This window comes from Schistocerca nitens, chromosome 5, assembly GCF_023898315.1.
Source record: "Schistocerca nitens isolate TAMUIC-IGC-003100 chromosome 5, iqSchNite1.1, whole genome shotgun sequence".
Taxonomy (NCBI): Eukaryota; Metazoa; Arthropoda; class Insecta; order Orthoptera; family Acrididae; genus Schistocerca; species Schistocerca nitens.
Window position 1 is genome coordinate 845,592,219 of NC_064618.1, and position 20,716 is coordinate 845,612,934.

The 20,716-nt window shown below is 38.8% G+C and overlaps 1 protein-coding gene across 1 annotated transcript in view; it reads right to left on the reverse strand.

Moving 5' to 3' along the window:
- Window positions 1–2,536: 2,536 nt before the first annotated feature.
- Window positions 2,537–20,716, reverse strand: part of LOC126259992 (leucine-rich repeat and WD repeat-containing protein 1-like) — a 137,154-nt gene continuing 118,974 nt past the window's right edge. The window contains exon 6 of the mRNA XM_049957127.1: window positions 2,537–2,934. Coding sequence (XP_049813084.1) covers window positions 2,654–2,934 — 281 coding nt within the window. The 3' untranslated portion in view covers window positions 2,537–2,653. The remainder of the gene's footprint in view (window positions 2,935–20,716) is intronic.

Here is a 20,716-nt window from a genome sequence, read left to right on the forward strand (position 1 = left end):
CAAAGCTCACGATGAATAGCTGCTGCAGAATATACTTTGGTTGTAAAAAACCTTATGACAGCACGCACTTCACATTTGGCGGGGTTTTCTATTGCAGCACACATTTCAAACTGCCACAAAAACTAAACTAGCGCAGGTACGACGTTCACTCGACCACGGCTTGATGCCGACTGACCTGTTGAGTGCGTGAACGCACAGATGTCGTCGCTACTCCCCCCACAACCCGCACTGTGACCAATCGGAGGTTACTTTCTGAACCGCCCTCGTACATGTCGGTTTGAATGTAGAGGAGCCCTAATTAGCCTCCTCTCCCCAGCATGTACATTGACCAGTTTTCCCAATGTTTTAAGAATGAAGGAGGACAGACTGATTGGTCTCATATCCTTGGTCTTGGTATGATGTTCCAGTTTTCCTCTGAGGTCTTTGTCAAATTGGAGCATTATACGTTGTCACAGATAATGCCATGGATCATATTAAGGCTTTGTATTGACTGTTCCCCCCCCCCCCCCCCCCCCGCCTGTCCCTCATCCCCAGGCATGGCTATGGAAGGAGGTAGGTTGATGGATTGTAAATTTCCACATTAAGCTTTCTTCTTCCAGTCACAGACAGATGGTATTACACAATCATCATCTGGTGTAAATTTAATTCGTTTCATTAGCAAAGTGTCTACCATCATGCCACCTACTCCAGTCAAGTGCTCTACCATGAGCATTACATCAAGGTCTAATCAACCAAGCAAGGTCTACAGTTTTGACGGTGTATGATGACCACATCACCTCAGATTGGCTACCACACAGTTGACAGGAGCAGTTGTTATGCACTGAGGTTGTGTAGGTGGCCGCTGTATGCCATAGATGGGGGAGGGGGTCTCATCTGAAATATCATTCTCCAAAGGTGCTAAACACTATGATAAAAATTTGGAAAAAATAAAAGTGAGCCAAACCCAAAAGTGGGAACAAATCTTGAATATGCCTAAAGATGATAAAAGAAAGCAATCTGAGCAATCACATTCAGAACCTAAGAGTTGGAGGAGGGTGGGAAATGGATTGCAGCACAAGAACTGAGGAGAAAAATGGTGCTTTACCTTGTGGACACATGCTCACTATGCATATACTCATGAAAGAGTCATAGCTTGCAGGGAAAGGAAAAGATTTCCAAATGAACTTCCCAAATTTTTGACATCTATAGAGTTTCAAGTGGCCTATCTAATGATGAATGTCAGATTTTGAAACAGTAAGATAGTATGGGAGGAAGCACCACCAATGGACTTAACCTGCGACTTCCAGTCACAGTTGCAATGTAATTCTACAGCCATCCAAAGACTAATTTACATTCACAGTCACAAAACAATGATAAATTCAATGCTCACATTTACTTTTTACCTATACAAATTTCAGAACGAAAATATCTATCTTCATGGTTTACAAGTTTAATTCTAGATTTTCCATTGTGCCCTGGTGAAGCAGCCACACTTGTAGGAGGTTGTAATGCTAAAAGTTGCTTCACCATTAATGGATGATGAAGTTACACTATTTTATTTGAATTTTATCTCGCATGAGTCACTGATGTGTGGGTGCACAGGTCACATAGAATACTTTAAGTGAATGCTTTGAAAGTAAGCGGCCTATTTTATAAATATACTACATTGGGGAAGTAGGACTACTGTCAAGTAAAATAAGGAAATGAGGCAATCAAGATTTCTTATGCAAGTACTTTCAAAAATTAGTGCCAAATTGTTTTTATATAATGAATGGAAGCATATAAGAAATCCACACCACAGCACACTGTAATGGGTATGATTCTTCAAGCCCAAGTCTCTTTAAACTAGTACGAACTGTGGTATATTCAGTGAATGTCTTTTCGTTAAGCACCTACAAACATTTGTTATTTTAAGAGGTAGCTAGTACATTGTAGACTAAGTTATATTTTCCTGTTACTGCCAGAGTATGTGAAGTATGAACTGTCATTTCATATTGCAATTTTGTATTAGGTCTGACTCCTGTTACATGTATCCACTGTTTAATAATGTTTATTTCTTTTTTCTGAACCTGCTAGACACAACTGTAATTTGTTCAGCCTATGTCTCATGGATCTAAAAGGAGTAAATCTGTGTGATGCACAAAATTCTGGTAGTAACTAATTCCATACACACTGATAAGAAATGCTATCTACTTTGTAAATTGTTTTGTCTCACTTCATTTATGTTGTTCTTTTTGAATTTAAGCGATTAAATAACATGCACTACCTCAAAATAGGGTTTTCTGGGTTAGCACTTCCTTCTGTTGACCTCTTCAATTTCTTCTTCATACATTATTGTTCTTGAGATTCTCAGCAGGTGCAAGATATTTTACACAGTTCCTTCAGTCTTTTACATAAAATAAAAACACTAAACCCAATACAGTTGCATTGCTTCATATCTATCTTTCAGTAGTGAGGAGTTGATTTGTGAATGATATATCTATAACATAATACAATATATTTTTGAGGATGAAAGTAATTTGTTTGTATTCCTCTGAAGCATTACTACTTTGTCAATGAGAAAGTCCAGCTCTCCTTTATTAATTCCATTCTGTCCCATGGCTGTCACAAACTTAATTAAAATACTTACAAAATGTTGGTTATTTGATATAATTTTAAAGCCACAATAATAGTGTCATTTTTTCTTCCAAATACACACCAAATTGTTGCTGGTTACAGCTACCATACAGTTTCCAGCATAATTAATGGCAACTTTGTTTATTACAGTAGTGTCATATGAATCCAAATTACATTTATGTCTTTTTATCACGTTGTTATCTACAACATCAGGCCACTGAAGAACACACACTGGATTAACTCCTGAGTGGTTCGTTATTTCACTATTATCAAATAAGTTTTTTGTGTCATACAACCACAGTCTTCCTTCGTCATCTCCACATGCTAGCACACCTGATCCTATGAGAAAAAACAAGAGAAAAATACAAATTAACACAAATGTACATGAACTACAGAATCAGCCACTAAATACAACTTAAATGCAGAGAGACGAAGTTCATGTTCAGAACACAAACTTACTACACTAGCACTTTTTATGGAGTGAGGAGACAAAAGAAAGAGAATAAATTGTTTTTAACGCTTGACCAGCTGTATTGTGTTCTACCAACCGTGTTTGATTTCAAATTACAAGAAGCTTCATCCTTGGATATTTAGATGTCAATACAAAATAAATTACAGACATTACCATACACTGATGAGCTAAAACGTTATGACTACCTGCCATGACACTCCCCTTTGGCACACCTGAAATCACTCTTACTTCGGAAGACTTCTCCCCATTGAGAATGACGTGCTGCGTTCTGTTATCTAGGAACTCCTCAATCCAATCACACAATTGGTCTGATAGTCCATATGCTCTTACTTTGTTCGTTAAACGACTGTGGGGAACTGTTTCGAATGCCTTGCGGAAGTCAAGAAACACGGCATCTACTTGTGAACCCGTGTCTATGGCCCTCTGAGTCTCGTGGACGAATAGCACGAGCTGGGTTTCACACGACCGTCTTTTTCGAAACCCATGCTGATTTCTACAGAGGAGATTTCTAGTCTCCAGGAAAGTCATTATACTCTAACATAATACGTGTTCCAAAATTCTACAACTGATCGTCGTTAGAGATATAGGTCTATAGTTCTGCACATCTGTTCGAGATCCCTTCTTGAAAACGGGGATGACCTGTGCCCTTTTCCAATCCTTTGGAACGCTACGCTCTTCTAGAGACCTACGGTACACCGCTGCAAGAAGGGGGGCAAGTTCCTTCGCGTACTCTGTGTAAAATAGAACTGGTATCCCATCAGGTCCAGCGGCCTTTCCTCTTTTGAGCGATTTTAATTGTTTCTCTACCCCTCTGTCGTCTATTTCGATATCTACCATTTTGTCATCTGTGCGACAATCTAAAGAAGGAACTACAGTGCAGTCTTCCTCTGTGAAACAGCTTTGGAAAAAGACATTTAGTATTCCTTTAGTCTGTCACCCTCTGTTTCAGTACCATTTTGGTCACAGAGTGTCTGGACATTTTGTTTTGATCCACCTACCGCTTTGACATAAGACCAGAATTTCTTAGGATGTTCTGCCAAGTCAGTATATAGAACTTTACTTTCGAATTCATTGAACGCCTCTCGCATAGCCCTCGTCACACTACATTTTGCTTCGCGTAATTTTTGTTTGTCTGCAAGGCTTTGGCTATGTTTATGTTTGCTGTGGAGTTCCCTTTGCTTCCGCAGCAGTTTTCTAACTCTGTTGTTGTACCACGGTGGCTCTTTTCCATCTCTTACGATCTTGCTTGGCACATACTCATCTAACGCATATTGTACGATGGTTTTGAACTTTGTCCACTGATCCTCAACACTATCTGTACTTGAGACAAAACTTTTGTGTTGAGCCGTCAGGTACGCTGTAATCTGCTTTTTGTCACTTTTTCTAAACAGAAAAATCTTCCTAACTTTTTTAATATTTCTATTTACGGCTGAAATCATCGACGCCGTAACCGCTTTATGATCGCTGATTCCCTGTTCTGCATTAACTGTTTCAAATAGTTCGGGTCACCAGAAGGTCTAATATGTTATCGCCATGAGTCTGTTCTCTGTTTAACTGCTCAAGGTAGTTTTCAGATAAAGCACTTAAAAAATTTTCACTGGATTCTTTGTCCCTGCCACCTGTTATGAACGTTTGAGTCTCCCAGTCTATATCCGGCAAATTAAAATCTCCACCCAGAACTATAACATGGTGGGGAAATCTACTCGAAATATTTTCCAAATTATCCTTCAGGTGCTCAGCCACAATAGCTGCTGAGCCAGGGGGCCTATAAAGACATCCAATTACCATGTCTGAGCCTGCTTTAACCGTGACCTTCACCCAAATCGTTTCACATTTCGGCTCTCCGTCAATTTCCTTCGATACTATTGCACTTCTTATCACTATAAACACGCCTCCCCCTTCACTGTCCAGCCTGTCTCTGCGGTATACATGATGAGCAGCAAGTGGTCCACAATGTTTGTGCAGTTGCCAGCTGTCATGGTGCCCATGGAAGCCCAGATAATGTCACCCACAGTACAAAATTGCCCCCACCAGCTGGAATCTGTGGTGCAGTTTTGTTTTGGGCAGCTATTTGTCTTGATGTAGGTGTATCCAGATATAACTATCAATGTGATGTAACCAAAAGAAATTGATTCATTTGATAAGGTGACATTTCCATTGTTCCAATCTCTATGATCTCATGTGCATCACAATCTTGATGATGATGCTGTTGGGTCAACATGGGAACATGTAGGGATCATTTGCTGTGGACTCTTATGTTCAACAATTTGTGTTTAACAGTATCAGGGTGTATACATGGACAAGGAAAAAACAATTCCCGGATTTACCAGTTGAAAATACACTTTCTCCTAGGTGAAAATACAGTTTTTCTGTGTTAAATGACAGTATACTTTTCCTTAGCAGTGTAAAACTTATCCGTCCTTTGAATGTTCATGGTTTTTAATACACGGACGTAGAATTTCCCGACACTTTAGAAAACGAAACTCGGCGGGGAGGGGAGGGGATGGGGGGGGCGGGGGGGAACCTTTGGAAAGATCTTTGATATGCAGCAACATGTACGCTGCATATTTTCATATCACGAGCGTATAAATTTGAATACCACCAAACACTGCATGTTACTTTCTGGAGCATTGAAATAGAGATTGTGACACGCTTTTGTAAGCCAGTCGTAGCTCATGTAACGTGATCTCGCCAGCTGATGACAGCATAGGACACATGATGTAGTCAGCCAATAGCAAGATCACTCTTTAGTAGTGCGAACACACAAATAAGAAAAGTTAACTGTTTGAATTAATAATCATAGTGAAACTTCCTGGCAGATTAACACTGTGTGCCGGACCGAGACTCAAACTCGGTACCTTTTCCTTTCACGGGCAAGTGCTCTACCAAGTTTGGAAGGTAGGAGGCGAGGTACTGACAGAACTGAAGCTCTGAGGACAGGGCGTGGGTCATGCTTGGGTAGCTCAGTTGGTAGAACACTACCCTACGAAAGGAAAAGGTCTCGAGTTTGAGTCTTGGTCTGGCACACAGTTTTAATCTGCCAGGAAGTTTAATATCAGCACACACTCCGCTGCAGCATGAAAATCTCATTCTGAATATACATAGTGTTGCTACAAGAAAAGAAATGGTTTCACATATAAGATTGGTCTCGAAGATTAATAAGCTGCAAGAGAAGCTAAGCTTCCACATATAATGTTGATCTTTCTTGAGCGTGTTACACTTTAAGATTCATCACACAAATGTGCCAGTAAAATTTTTAATAACGACATAAATGTCTGATCTTCTGGGCGCGAAATTCTTCTAGATGGTCGTCCTCAAAGAGGTGATTTTTAAATGAGGGTCAAACGTTCTGTGATTTGAGAAATTCATCTTACATTTTCGCACTTAGTTCATCTTGCGTAAAAGGAAATTTACTTTGAAAGTAACGCTTTTCTAACCACCATTCACAATATTTTCCTGTGACCTGTTAGAAATTGGTTCGTTTCAGAATTACCAGAGAGCGCCAGATAACAGCCGTCATTGCGCTTGCACAGCTACGATGACGCAGGAATCCTGCATGTTCGTACGTGTTAAAAATTAAAAGATTTTGCATTATGTCATAAAAGAAAAAAAGACATCAGAGGATACTTCAAGAACATTGGAATTTCATGAACCATTCTGAAATGCATAATTCGACTTAAAGTACACATTCATATGTCCAGATTCGGATGTAAATTTTCTTGAATTATGTTTGGTTCTTTACTATGGCATAATGCCATACGAGGTAGAAGATGGAAAACGTGTGCTTGAAATTCAGCGAACAGTTGAAACTAGCCAACAGTGGGAAATTAAACACTTCGTTTCAAATAAATTGACTGCTTCAGCGAAAAAGATTAATAAAAGCCAAATCTCTTTCGCAAACCGACAAAAATAACTTCCTTGTTTTGCAAGGTGATTAACACTCGACTGTCAGAAAGGTTGAAATAAAACTTGGAACTAATAACATATTTTAGCCTTCCGTAATTATGCGGAGTCAAAGTGTTGGAGGGAAGAGACCAAACAGCGAGGCCATTGGTCTCATCGGATTAGGGAACAACGGGGAAGGAAGTCTGCTGTGCCCTTTCAAAGGAACCATCCCGGCATTTGCCTGGAGCGATTTCGGGCATAATTATGCGAACGTATTTTAATTCATTTGATAGCTCCTGGCTACAGAAATCCGTTTTCTTTTCATTTAATGTGAGAGCAATAAATGAAGAGGAAACAGCAAAATCACTAAATGCAAACACAGGTAACGTGGAGACGTACCCACCTCCCCACTACAACTCAGGCTGCTCTGTGCATCAGCCCCGAATTGATGATATTTCCGAACCGGGGCAATACTAGATAGTGGCGCCCAGCCACACATCCATAGAGGAAGCGGGAGAAGGTACTACTCATACGCGACTCAACTGCACATGCACAAGAGCCCACCCACAACTGCTCAAAAGAATCTAATGTAAAGAGCTGTCACGTCACGCTCATCGGAGGCAATTTGTTGTTAGGAAGCATTGCATAGTCTTCCTAAAGCCTTTGACACACTTTGCTGTTGGCAGACGCTTGTATGAGCACTGTGTTTTTTGGTTGTAATACAACGAAAAAACACAGTGCTCATTTCCTTTGCGACTTAAGTTTTATTTTCTTTTTTTTCTCTCGTTCATGTTTTGTTGCTGCAGTATTATTTTCCAGATGCGGAATACAGTAATATCCTTCGTTGGAGTATTGGTTCTTACCACTCAAAATCAAAAATTTAACTGATAACTAAAACAATGAAAAATTCCCGGAATTCTAAAAAATTCCCGGGTTTTTCCCAGTTTTCTCCCGGATGAAAAAATTCCCGGGTTTTTCCCGGATCTCCCGGGTCGTATACACCCTGAGTATGCTTTGAAACACTTATGCCTGCACCAGCAGTGTGGAATTCAACACTGTCACCATCACTTAACCACTTTCCATCAATCTCATGACAATAGCGAATGAACAAACAACCAGCTTTGCAGTTTCAGAGACGCTTGTTCTGAGGTGCTGGTACATAATGACCTACCTTTGTCAAAGTGCTTACATCAATGGAGTTTCCCATGTGCAGCCCATATTGTCATTAGAGAGATTTCCCATTTGTCTCTGCTCCACTTTTACACTTCTCCTACAGCTTTGCTTGCTCACACCAACAGGTGGCATACAGCTGGGTAATGGGCTTTGGTCATAATATGCCTGGGAGTGAGCATTGATGGCAAATCTTGTCAGCTGTTGTGGAGATACCTAATTTTTGTGAAATTTGATCTGGGATTTCCCCCTTAAAGAGTCAGATGTACAATTTTCAATACTCTCATTGTCTATAAATGAATATATGTTATTTAATTTTATGTTGAAAGCTATGTCTTTTAAATATTGCCCAGATGTGTATTTTTATACGTATGATATTATGTGGTAGTGCAAATATTTATTTTGGATTGTATTATTTGTTTGAGGTCTCCTTGGGTGGCATTCAGTGGTTGGATGTCAACAGCAGATGCCTTTGTATCGCAGCAAATATGACTGACTTTCCAATTACGCAATGTTAATGAGGTCTCCACTACGAACTTATGGCTATATAAATCAGGTGAAACCAATCGAAAAATATATAAGAATAAGTAATACACTGAAATCAAGACTGTTTTAGGATTTTGCCACCATGAACCCTCCATTTGATGACCCTAGAATGTAAAACGAATCTGTAAGAAACAAGTTTTAATTGAAAATTGAAGAAGATGAAACTTACTAAAAAGAATTCTACCACATTTAAAAAAAAAGAAAGGACATGCGTTACTGAAGAATACGTTAATTATGACTTGGTTACTCGAGATCCAAGAGTAGTTTGCTGCTTTCAACAGGACAGTGACACAGAATTTACAAATGCGGACAATTTCATTATGTTTGTAAGCACCGTTGTATGTGCAAGACAAGGCAGTGATACAAAAAAATTAAAGACTTTATGATTACTTCTGGTGAAAAATAAAATTAAATATTGTACTTCATGTTCCACTGAAAGTGAATTAACACATTATCTAATCACTAATATTGAATAACTGATTATGTGGTGTAATTTACATGTAGATAAGATCTACATTATAGAAGAAGCAATGTGAACTGGAAGTGACATAAATGTTTACTTATCGAGAAGTTATTAAGAGCTGCATGTTGGAACTGAAAACCTTTTTAAAACAGTTATCGTCATTTACAAAGAAGAAATAGTAGTGAATTTTTCCTTGACAACATTAATAAACAACAGGTTGGGGTGCTCAGTTGCAAAGATGAGAAATACATAATTAAACATTATACCACTTTTAGTAACAAATATTTACTATCAAGTGCATTTTCCGTAAATATAAGAAATTTTAAATTGTTCTAAAATGAAAGTTAATCAAAAGTTGCATATGACAAGCAAATATAGAAGATTCACATGTACTAAAACATTATTGGATGTCAGCTCAGTCTGTTGGAAGGCTAATTCAAGAAAGCAGCAACAGAGTGTGCAGCAGACTTGCTCCACCAACTTCACAGTGATTGGCAGCCTGTAATTCAACCAACAGTTCCTATACAACAAAGCCAGGCAGCACAGTTGGCAAGCAACACAGAGCATCTACGAGCTACAAATTGCAGAAGTCGGCAATCACTAACCCTGAATCGGGGCGCATGACAAAAGCAGATGGTGAGATGTACACAATGTCTCATATATGATCATTTAGCAAAGTACACTATCAAAATCTCGTAGGTTCTGTTTCTTTAATATATATTTTGTTGTAGAGTGATCTCTTAATTCCAAATCCTGCAGTTGTTTTGACAGCCAACAGAGCAAATATGTTAGTTATATACCAAGATATACACTGATCATCCAAAACATTATGACCACTTCCCACCACAATATTGGATGCCACCTGGTGGCATTGTGGATATGTGACGTGGTAACAAAAGTATGTAAGTGGAGCATGGACAGCAGATCACTCTAACGAAGCTATAAGCTGCAGGTGGGGAAATGCTTTGAGATTAGCGACTTTGACAAAGGGCTGATTATTATTGCTCTGTAAAGCAGGATAGAGGGTGATCTGCGACATCTCTGCCAAAAGAGAGCAACACACGTGCATGCACAAGTGTTTAGGAGCACACTGTTCATTGTACATTGTTGAACACAGAGCTCCAGAGTGACCACTCCTGTGTGTTCACATGTTGACCCAATGACAATGTCAATTACGGTTGCAGTGGGCACGGGACTAATGGGATTTAACCACTGACCAATGGAAACATGTTAGCCATTTGGGTGAATAACATTATTGTTACACTAGATTGAAGGTCATCTCCACAAACGCCATCATTGATGTGAACAGCAGCTCAAAATGTGCAGTGTGCCATGTATGTAGGCTGGTGTGAGCAGTATTATGCTGTGGGAGACATTCTCCTGCACTTGCATGGCAACTGTGGTAGTAATCGAAGATACGCTTACAGCAGCGAACCATCTGCATCTCTTCATGTGGTATCACTTTTCAGCAGGATAATTGTCCATGTCTTGGAGCAAGAATAAAGCTACAGTGGTCTGAGCAGCATTATAGTGAACTATGTTGATGTCTTGGCGACCAAATTCACTTGATGTAAATTCTACGGAACTCATCTTTGTCGCTAACGGGCACCGTCACCACCTATGCAAATCAGCAGCCCGTTATTTATGTGAATTACTCGACCTGTGTGTAGACATCTAATGCTACATACCTCCATGTACCTACCAACAAACTGTAGGATCCCTGTTATGCAGAATCAGTTGTGTATTACGTTCCAAAGACAGACAAATAAGCTATTAAGCAGGTGGTCATAATGTTTAGGCTCAACAGTATACGGCAGAAGTGTCAAACAATATTCAATTGTAATAGAAAGTTTGTTCAGAGAATTTAGTTAATTATTAAATGATACCGATAAAGGGAAAAATATACCAGTTATTATTAGTAGTACATTGATCAGTTTGCATAGCAATTTTGAGACTATTTATGTTAATATTTGTTCAGAGGTTGACAAAATGGCTTTCAAATAGGGAAGGTAACTCAAGAAACAATTATGCAGTCAACAAAAACAGAAAAAAAAAGAAAAAGTACACCAATAAAGGATATGTTTTCTCAAATGAACAAAGAATTTTATCAAACAGGTAAAGGATTATCTAATTTCAGAGATAAACTTTTGGATTTTGGTTCTCACTTCAATACAGATAGGCAGTGAAGAAAAAACAATATATTTACGAAAAAAAAAGGTAGAAGATTTCGATGATCATTTAGACACAGGGGAGAAAAGACTGACCGTGTTAAATGAAACTGATCATAATGACAGCAATTTTCTTCTCTTAATACCAATAAGTTAAAACTTCAGATACTACAGATAAATTCCAACTTTCTGTTACTACACAAAAGTTGCTGTCTTAATACTGAGAATTTATCTTCTGTTAGTATTTATAAATTACTACTTTTATTAACCCTCAAGCAGTAACACGAGCAGGTGCGCTGTGCACTTTGTACACAAGTAGTCAAAAACTGTCATGCTACCAAGGGAAACATGTATGAGCTAAATCATAGTTCAGTTTTATATTTAAACAACAATACAAGAAACTCATATTACGTTGCTAATTTACTATTTGATTAAACAAATAAGAAACTTTCATATCATTCTATTGCCGCAGCTGATATATCAATCTATTCCAACATTTTTTTAAGCACATACTGAACAAAAACACTAATTGAGATATAAAAGCACAAAGGCTTTATATATTGAAGAAAAATCAGTTATCACATAGTTCCTTCCATCTACACAGTTAATTGTCTTGCACATTTTCGGGAAATGCTTTACTTTTCTCAAATGTATGCACTGTTTTTACATGTCCTGTGCAAATAACGCAATGGCACGAGTTACACCTTACGGTAATCAACTATGTCGACTCCTTGCTTAGTTATATTGTAATCCAAAACTATCTCTGGTCAACCTGTAACTTTGTCAATGGTTCTAAAATCATGCGTAGCTGAAAGTAATATAACTGCCATGTTTTGTTTCAGCACATACGAAACTAGCATCATATCATTCTGAAAACCAAATAAACAGGAGTGGATAGTCCTACATTTTCCAGGTAAAAGTTCTTGTGGGATCTTGCGTTTGTTTTTTCACAATGTGCTGATGCACATTAGTCACTTTTTCAAAAGGGAGTTGGCTAAGGAATAGCTAGTGTACCAATTATCCATTGTAACTTTTCTTCCTGAGCCTTCAGTGTGAGTAACTAGCTTTCCTACAATATCATAGGGAGAATGAGAAACGTCGTGTGGTCTTCTACATTTTTTTCCACAATATACTTCAATATTACTAGTGAAGAATATTTCAGCATCTGCTAAAACAAAAATCTTTATCCCATACTTCGCTAGTTTGTTCGGGATGTACTGAACAAAAGAACAGTGACCCCGAAAAACTTGAAACTTTTCGTCTGTTGTCACAAATTGTCCTACACTATAAGCATTCTTGCAGTTCACCACAAAGGCATCCAATATTTGCCTTATTGCAGCAAGTTTATCAGTTACTCTTGTCACCAAGAAGGATACATCATAAAAGGAACAGAAATCTGTAGCTCATCACAGCTCACGTAATCTCCAACCAGCACCATCTATTGTCCACAGTTCAATGACATTTGTGTGGTTTGCTTTCTTAGGCCCGATGAGATACAGCAACTCCAACAATGCCATTATTTCATGTCTTGTAGTTTCCTTAGTGTCCCTTTCTCTGGAATATTGTACACATTCTTTCTTAGATTGAATGTATATGTTCGTTTATTTTACAATTTCATCAATCACTTCCAGGCTAAGTATTGTCCATAAAACCTCTGTTTCTTTTTGTTTTCGAAGTGACAATAGGAGATATTTTATTCCATTTACACGTTGTGTCCCTCCCAATAAAAATACCACCAATGGAGATTGGCTCTTCACAGTAATCATCTGAATCATGGATTTGATCAGAATCTGAATTGTGGTCACTTCGTGTGATAAATTCCTCTTCCTCTTCTTCTTCTTCTTCTTCTGAGTCGTCATCGTTTTCATTGTCTGGTACAGAGTTGAACTCTGCAGGAGAGCTTCTGTAAAGTTTGGAAGGTAGGAGACGAGGTACTGGCAGAAGTAAGGCTGTGAGGACAGAGCAGGAGTCGTGCTTGGGTAGCTCAGTAGGTAGAGCACTTGCCCGCGAAAGGCAAAGGTGAGTTTCCGGCACACAGTTTTAATCTGCCAGGAAGTTTCATATCAGCACACACTTCGCTGCAGAGTGAAAATCTCATTCTGGAGTTTGAGTATTCATTAAAAAAATAATAATAAAATAAAATTCTCACCTTACTAGTACACGCTCGATAGGGCATTTTAAATGGAAACATTATTTTGTTTTAATTAACAAGCTTCATTTTCTTGTTCTTAGAGTTCTAAACCGACACTGAAATACACACAGATGATCTGCAAACCACTTGATTGCAAGTTTGCTATATTTGTGTAACTTTATTTGCAGTTTTCTTTTTATCAATTTTAATGGCATTTTATGAAATCACTTAGCATATACAGGTTGATTCACAAAGATAGGCAAATATTTAAATAAGTTATTCTACAAGTAGAACTAAAGAAAACATTCTTATAAAGATAAGTCTGCAAATGTTTAGTTATGGAGTTACTGCTAATAAAAGATTTTGCCTGAAATTTAGCAACTTTGCTAATATGAAGACATCACAAAACTGTACAAGGTTAAAGTAAAGCACAATTTCAAGTTATTTTGTTGTTATTGGTTTGGCGAATCTAATAAAACATATCCCAGAAGGGTCCAAGTATGAAAGCACGTGCAAGATTATGTTTTAGTGGTGGTCTTTCAAGTAGCTTTTGTATTATAGCAATAATACAAGATCATATTTCTTCTTTCTACATCTACATGGATACTCTGCAAATCACATTTAAGTGCCCGGCAGAGGGTTCATGAACCACCTTCACAATTTTTTATTGTTCCAATCTCGTAAAGAATGAACACCTATATCTTTCCGTATGAGCTCTGATTTCCCTTGTTTTATCGTGGTGATCGTTCCTCCCTACGTAGGTTGGTGTCAACAAAATATTTTCGTATTCGGAGGAGAAAGTTGGCGATTGGAATTTCATGAGAATGTTCCATCGCAATGAAAAATGCCTTTCTTTTAATGATTTCCAACCCAAATCCTGTATCATTTCAGTGACTCCCTCCCCATTTTTTGTGATAATACAAAACGTGCTGCCTTTCTTTGAACTTTTTCTATGTACTCTGTCAGTCCTATCTGGTAAGGATCCCACACCGTGCAGCAGTATTCTAAAAAGAGGACGGACAAGCGTAGTGGAGGCAGTCTCCTTAGTACGTCTGTTACATTTTCTAAGTGTCATGGCAATAAAAACGCAGTCTTTGATAGCCTTCCCCACAACATTTTCCGTGTGTTCCTTCCAATTTAAGTTGTTTGTAATTGTAATACCTAGGTATTTAGTTGAATTTATGGCTTATAGATTAGACCGAAGTTTAACGAGTCCCTTTTAGCACTCATGTGGATGACCTCACACTTTTCGTTATTTAGGGTCAACTGCCACTTTTCGCACCATTCGGATATTTCTTCTAAATCGTTTTGAAGTTTGTTTTGATCTTCTGGTGACTTTATTAGTCGATAAAAGACAGCATCATCTGCAAACAACCAAAGACGGCTGCTCAGATTATCTCCCGAATCGTTTGTATAGGTAAGGAACAGCAAAGGGCCTATAACACTACCTTGGGGAATGCCAGAGATCACTTCTGTTTCTCGATGGCTTTCCGTCAATTACTACAAACTGTGACCTCTCAGACAGGAAATCACAAATCCAGTCACATAACTGAGATGATATTCCATAAGCACACAATTTCACTAAAGCTGCTCGACTGGTACCATGTCAAAAGCCTTCCAGAAATACGCAATCGATCTGAAATCCCTTGTCAATAGCACTCAACACTTCACGTGAATAAAGAGGTAGTTGTGTTTCACAGGAACGATGTTTTCTAAACCCATGTTGACTGTGTCAATAGACCTTTTTCTTCGAGGTAATGCATAATGTTCAAACACAACATATGTTCTAAAATCCTGCTGCGTAATGACATTAACAATATGTTCCTGTAATTTAATGGATTACTCCTACTACTTTTCTTGAATATTGGTGTGACCTGTGCAAGTTTCCAGTCTTTGGGTACTTTTCTTGAATATTGGTGTGACCTGTGCAAGTTTCCAGTCTTTGGGTACTGTTCTTTCGCGTCGAGCGAGCGGATTTTTTATTTGGTCCTGTTGATTACATATTCTACAGCCAGTGTACAAGTAATTTAGGACAAGTCAATTGATGCAATTACAGTAATACATGAACATTTATACATCACATTGCACAGACATTTGTTTATTTAACAAGAACAATTACTTGTATGCAGTATTAAAGCCTGCATTATGGCAAAAACAGTTCAAGTGATTGTTTAAAATAGTAGAATAAGTGACAGTGCATATTTTTATGCTACTGACATATATAAGCAAGTAAATTTTCTTCATGGTCATGGTTTGAATTGAATATAAATTTTAACTGCATTCCTTAAGAAGAGGTTTAACTGAATGCTCAAGAGAGTGGGATACTTGGGAGTTCACATTTTCTCGTAATGAAACAGATAAATTTACATGTTATCATCACAATTTCAGTTAAACTACAAATAACAGCATCACACTTTATCTTTAAGGGAGTTTTTTTCTTGGGCAGTTTCTCCCACTCTTATACCTTATAACTGTAAGTATGTATTCATTTTATAGAAGGTTGGTTTGATGAGGAATAATTTTAGTTTCCTTCTGAAAACCTGTATGTTATTTATTTCCTTTTTTATATTGATGGGGAGCTTATTGAATACCTTTATACCTGACTCAGTAACTCCCCTATGTACTTTAGTGAGAGTTGCAGAGCCTTGGTGAAAATTTTCCCACCTGTCTTGTGTCATGGTTGTGGATGTCACAATTTTTCTGAAACAATTCCCTGTTACTGGCTACAAATAACATCAGTGAGTATATATACTGACCTGTGATGGTAAGTATCCTGAGAGATGTATATGACTGTTAAGTATGGAGCTAATGCATTAGCATACTCTGAAAGGAACCTAATTGCTATACAGTCTGGACCAGAAGACTATTTATTTATTTATATCCCATAAATCCAATACTGCGAGGCATTCGCATGGATGTAGGACGTGTCAGAATTATTACAAATAATATAAAAGGAATACATAAAAGTACCTCTTGCAAGAGGATATCTGGTGTAAGACAAAATACACATTAATAGGTATAGAAAAAATTACATTAAAAATATAGATCTTAATAGCTAAATGAAAGACACAGTAATGTTAACAGTGATTGTGAGTATCGTAATGCACAATAGCACATCAAATTAGTAAATGAAAAAATCAATTACAGTTAACTCTACTGAAATATTCTTCTACAGAATAGAAGGAATTATCTAATAAATACTGTTTGAGCTGTTGTTTAAATTTGGGAAGCTCGTGGATAAGTAATTTCAGTGATGGTGGGAGAGCACTGAACACCTTGCAGCTCATGTAATGGACTCCTTTTTGTACAATAGTAAGGTTTTTTTATTCATAATGGAGGTCCATCTTCCTCCTGGTATTGTGGGTATGGTATGAATCATTGGTTTTGTACAACTGTCCATTTTTACCAATGAAACATAACAGGGAGTAGATACATTGGCATGCGGTTGTCAGTATCCCTAATTTTCTGAAAAGGTTCCTATAAGAATGTCTAGGCTGGACTCCGCTCATTATCCTAATAACTCTCTTTTGGGCAATGAATATTTTTTTGGATAGTGGCTGATTACCCCAGAAAACTATACCATACAGCAATAATGCATGGAAATAACTAAAATAAGCAGTTTTTGTGGTGTCTCGGTCACATACAGTGGAAATAATACGAACAGCGAATGTTGCTGAGCTGAATTTTTTGTGGAGGTGCAAAATATGTTCAGACCATTTTAGACTGTTGTCAATGTGTGCACCCAGAAACTTGGTTGACTAAACTTGTAGTAACTTACTACCATTCAATGTAATACTTAATTGATCCTCAACTTTTTTTTCCTTACTTGGAAATGCACAAACTGGGTCTTATTAACATTTAGTGATAACACATTATTTACAAACCAATTACATACTTCACTAAAGACAATATTGGCCGATTCTTCGAGATTGAGGTTGGGAGTTTTGTTGATGAGGCTAGAAGTGTCATCAGCAAAAAGAGTAAAGTGAGTTTTAAAGCTAGTATGCAAGGGAAGGTCATTGATAAAGATGAGGAAGAGAAAGGGGGGCCAAGTACAGAGCCCTGAGGAACACCACAGCCAATAGAGCCCAGCTAGATGACATGGAGTACCCCTCAGAGTTGTTCAACATGACCTGCTTTCTTCCAGCTAGGTAGGATTTAATCCATGAGCCAACTGAGCTGCTTATACCATAATATTCAGCCTTTGCTAAGAGGATTTCATGATTAACACTATCAAAGGCCTTAGAAAGGTCACAGAAGATACCAACAGGAGATAATTTATTATTAAAAGACTAAGATTTGATGAGTGAAGGAAAAAATAGCTTGTTCTGTTGATACACCCTGTTGAAATCCGAACTGGCTACTGTTTAATACCTTATAATGCATGAGGTGTTCAATAAGTCTTCTGAACCAATTTATCAAGAATTTTAGAAAAGGTTGTTAAAAGGGAGATAGGCCGATAGTTGGTAACGTCGGCCTTATTGCCTTTTTTAAAGAGAGGTTTGACAATAGCATACTGTAGTCTCTCAGGAACAATCGCGTGCTGGATGGATTCATTGAATATGTGGCACAGTATTTTGCTAATTGGCTTATAGCACTCCTTCAGTAATCTTGAAGAGATACCATCTATGCCAACAGAATTCTTGCTCTTCATCTCTCTAGTTATATTCTCAATTTCATGTACTGTGACAGGAGACACTTTAATCTGCTTGGTTTTTTATTAATAGCTTTTTGAAGGGATAACATGGCTTGCTTTTATTAAGTGATTCAAGTTGCTTCACTACTCCGAGGATATTTACTTCTATGTTACTCATGTTGGCAGCTGTTCTCGATTTGAATTCTGGAATATTTACTTCGTCTTCTTTTGTGAAGGCATTTCGGAAGGCTGTGTTTAGTAACTCTGCTTTGGCAGCACTGTCTTCGATAGTATCTCCATTGCTATTATGCAGAGAAGACACTGACTGTTTCTTGCCACTAACATACTTCACATACGACCAGAATCTCTTTGGATTTTCTGCCAGGTTTCGAGACAAAGTTTCGTTGTGGAAACTGTTATAGGTATCTCGCATTGAAGACCACGCTAAATTTCGAGCTTCTGTAAAAGATCGCTGATCTTAGGGATTTTGTGTCTGTTTAAATTTGGCATGTTTGAGTCGTTGTTTCTGCAACAGTGTTCTAACTCGTTTTGTGTACCAAGGAGGATCAGCTCTGTCATTTGTTAATTTATTTGGTATAAATCTCTCAATTGCTGCCGATACTATTTCTTTGAATTTAAGCCACATCTTGTCTACAATTATATTATTAATTTGGAATGAGTGGAGATTGTCTCTCAGGAAGGCATCAAGTGAATTTTTATCTGCTTAGGTATATTTTTCCCTTATTTTTCGAGGATTTGCGGATTACAATATTCAATCTAGCTACGACAACCCTGTGTTCACTAATCCCTGAATCGATTTTGATGCTCGTTATTAACTCAGGATTATTTGTTGCCAAGAGGTCTAGTGTGTTTTCATAACCATTTACTATTCGCGTGGGCTCATGAACTAACTGCTCGAAATAATTTTCAGAGAATGCATTTAGCACAATTACGGATGATATTTTATGCGTACCTCTGGAATTAAACATGTATTTTCGCCAACATATCGAGGGTAAATTGAAGTCACCACCGACTACTATCGTATGAGTCAGGTACGTGTTTGAAATCTAACTCAAGTTTTCTCTGACCTTTCGGCAACTGTATCATCTGAATTGGGAGGACAGTAAAATTATCCAATTATTATTTTATTCCTGTTGCCAACAATGACCTCTGCCCATACTAACTCACAGGCAGTATCATCTTCAATTTCGCGACAAACACGCCATCGCCAACCGTGTTTAGCCTATCCATTCGGAACACCGTTCGGTTCTTCGCAAAAATTTCAGCTGAGCTTATATTTGGCTTTAGCCAGCTTTCAGTGCCTACAACGATTTGAGCATCAGTGCTTTCTATTACCGCTTGAAGCTCTGGTACTTTCCCAATGCAGCTACGACAGTTTACAACTGTTATACCAATGGTTCCTGTATCTACGTTCTTCCTGTGTTCAGCCTGCTCACTTTGTGACTGACGCCCTTCTTGTGTTTTCCCAAGACCCTCTAACCTAAAAAACCGCCCAATCCATGTCACACAGCCCCTGCTACCCATGTAGCTGCCTCCTGCGTATAGTGGACACCTGACCTAGTCAGTGGAACCCGAAATCCAACCGCCCTTTGGCTCAAGTCGAAGAATCTGCAGCCTACAACGGTCGCAGAACCATCTGAGCCTCTGTACCAGAGGTCCGCAATCTGTCCTGTCGACTATGCTGCAGATGGTCAGCTCTGCTTTCATCTTGCAAGCAAGAATGGCAGCCATTACCACTTCTGTTAGCCACTCGAAACCAGAGAGAATCTCTTCTGATCCAAAGTAACACACATCATTGATACTGACGTGAGCAACTACCTGGATCTAGCTGCAGCCTGTACTCTTCATGGCATCCAGGAAGACCCTTTCCACATCTGGAATGACTCCACCCGGTATGCACATGGGTAAGAAAACCAATGTGCACTCCTCCTTGTCAGCCAAATCCCTAAAAGGCCCCATAACGTGCCTAACGTTGGAGCTTCCAACTACCAATAATCCCACCCTCTGCGATTGTCCGGATCTTGCAGGCTCAGTGGTTTTGCTCTAGAACAGGACAGGCGACAGAATCTGGCTCAGCAACATTGTCAGCCACAGACAGCACCTGGAACTTGTTTGTCAGACAAACCGGGGAGGCCTCACGTGCGGCCGCCTGGGAAGTCTTTCGCCGCCTGCTTTGCCCCGGGGCGACCTCCCACTCGATCACAGGTGAGGGGTCAGCCTCAGTGTGAGCAGTAACTGGACTGGTCACCGGTAAGGACCGATCAGAGAGCTCAGATGTGCTGGACGTCTGTTGGATCCCCACGGCCAGGCCACAACTGCGGTGACCATCCACTGAAGCCTCAAGCTGTGTAACCGAAGCCATCACAGCCTGAAGCTGAGAGCGAAGTGTCACCAACTTGGCTCGCATCCGCACCACACACAACAGTGGCGGTCTCTGTCCATACTAAAGACCCTGTAAAACTAAACTATGCAGATAAACGAACTATCGGCACGTGCTGCGCAACTCTACTGTAGACCCTGATGAAGACACATGAACTGTGTGTAGTAAAACACAGATATTCAAAAACCTAACTACCGAAGTACTCAGGTGAAACTAAATAATTTGCTCCTGATTAGGAACATGTAATAT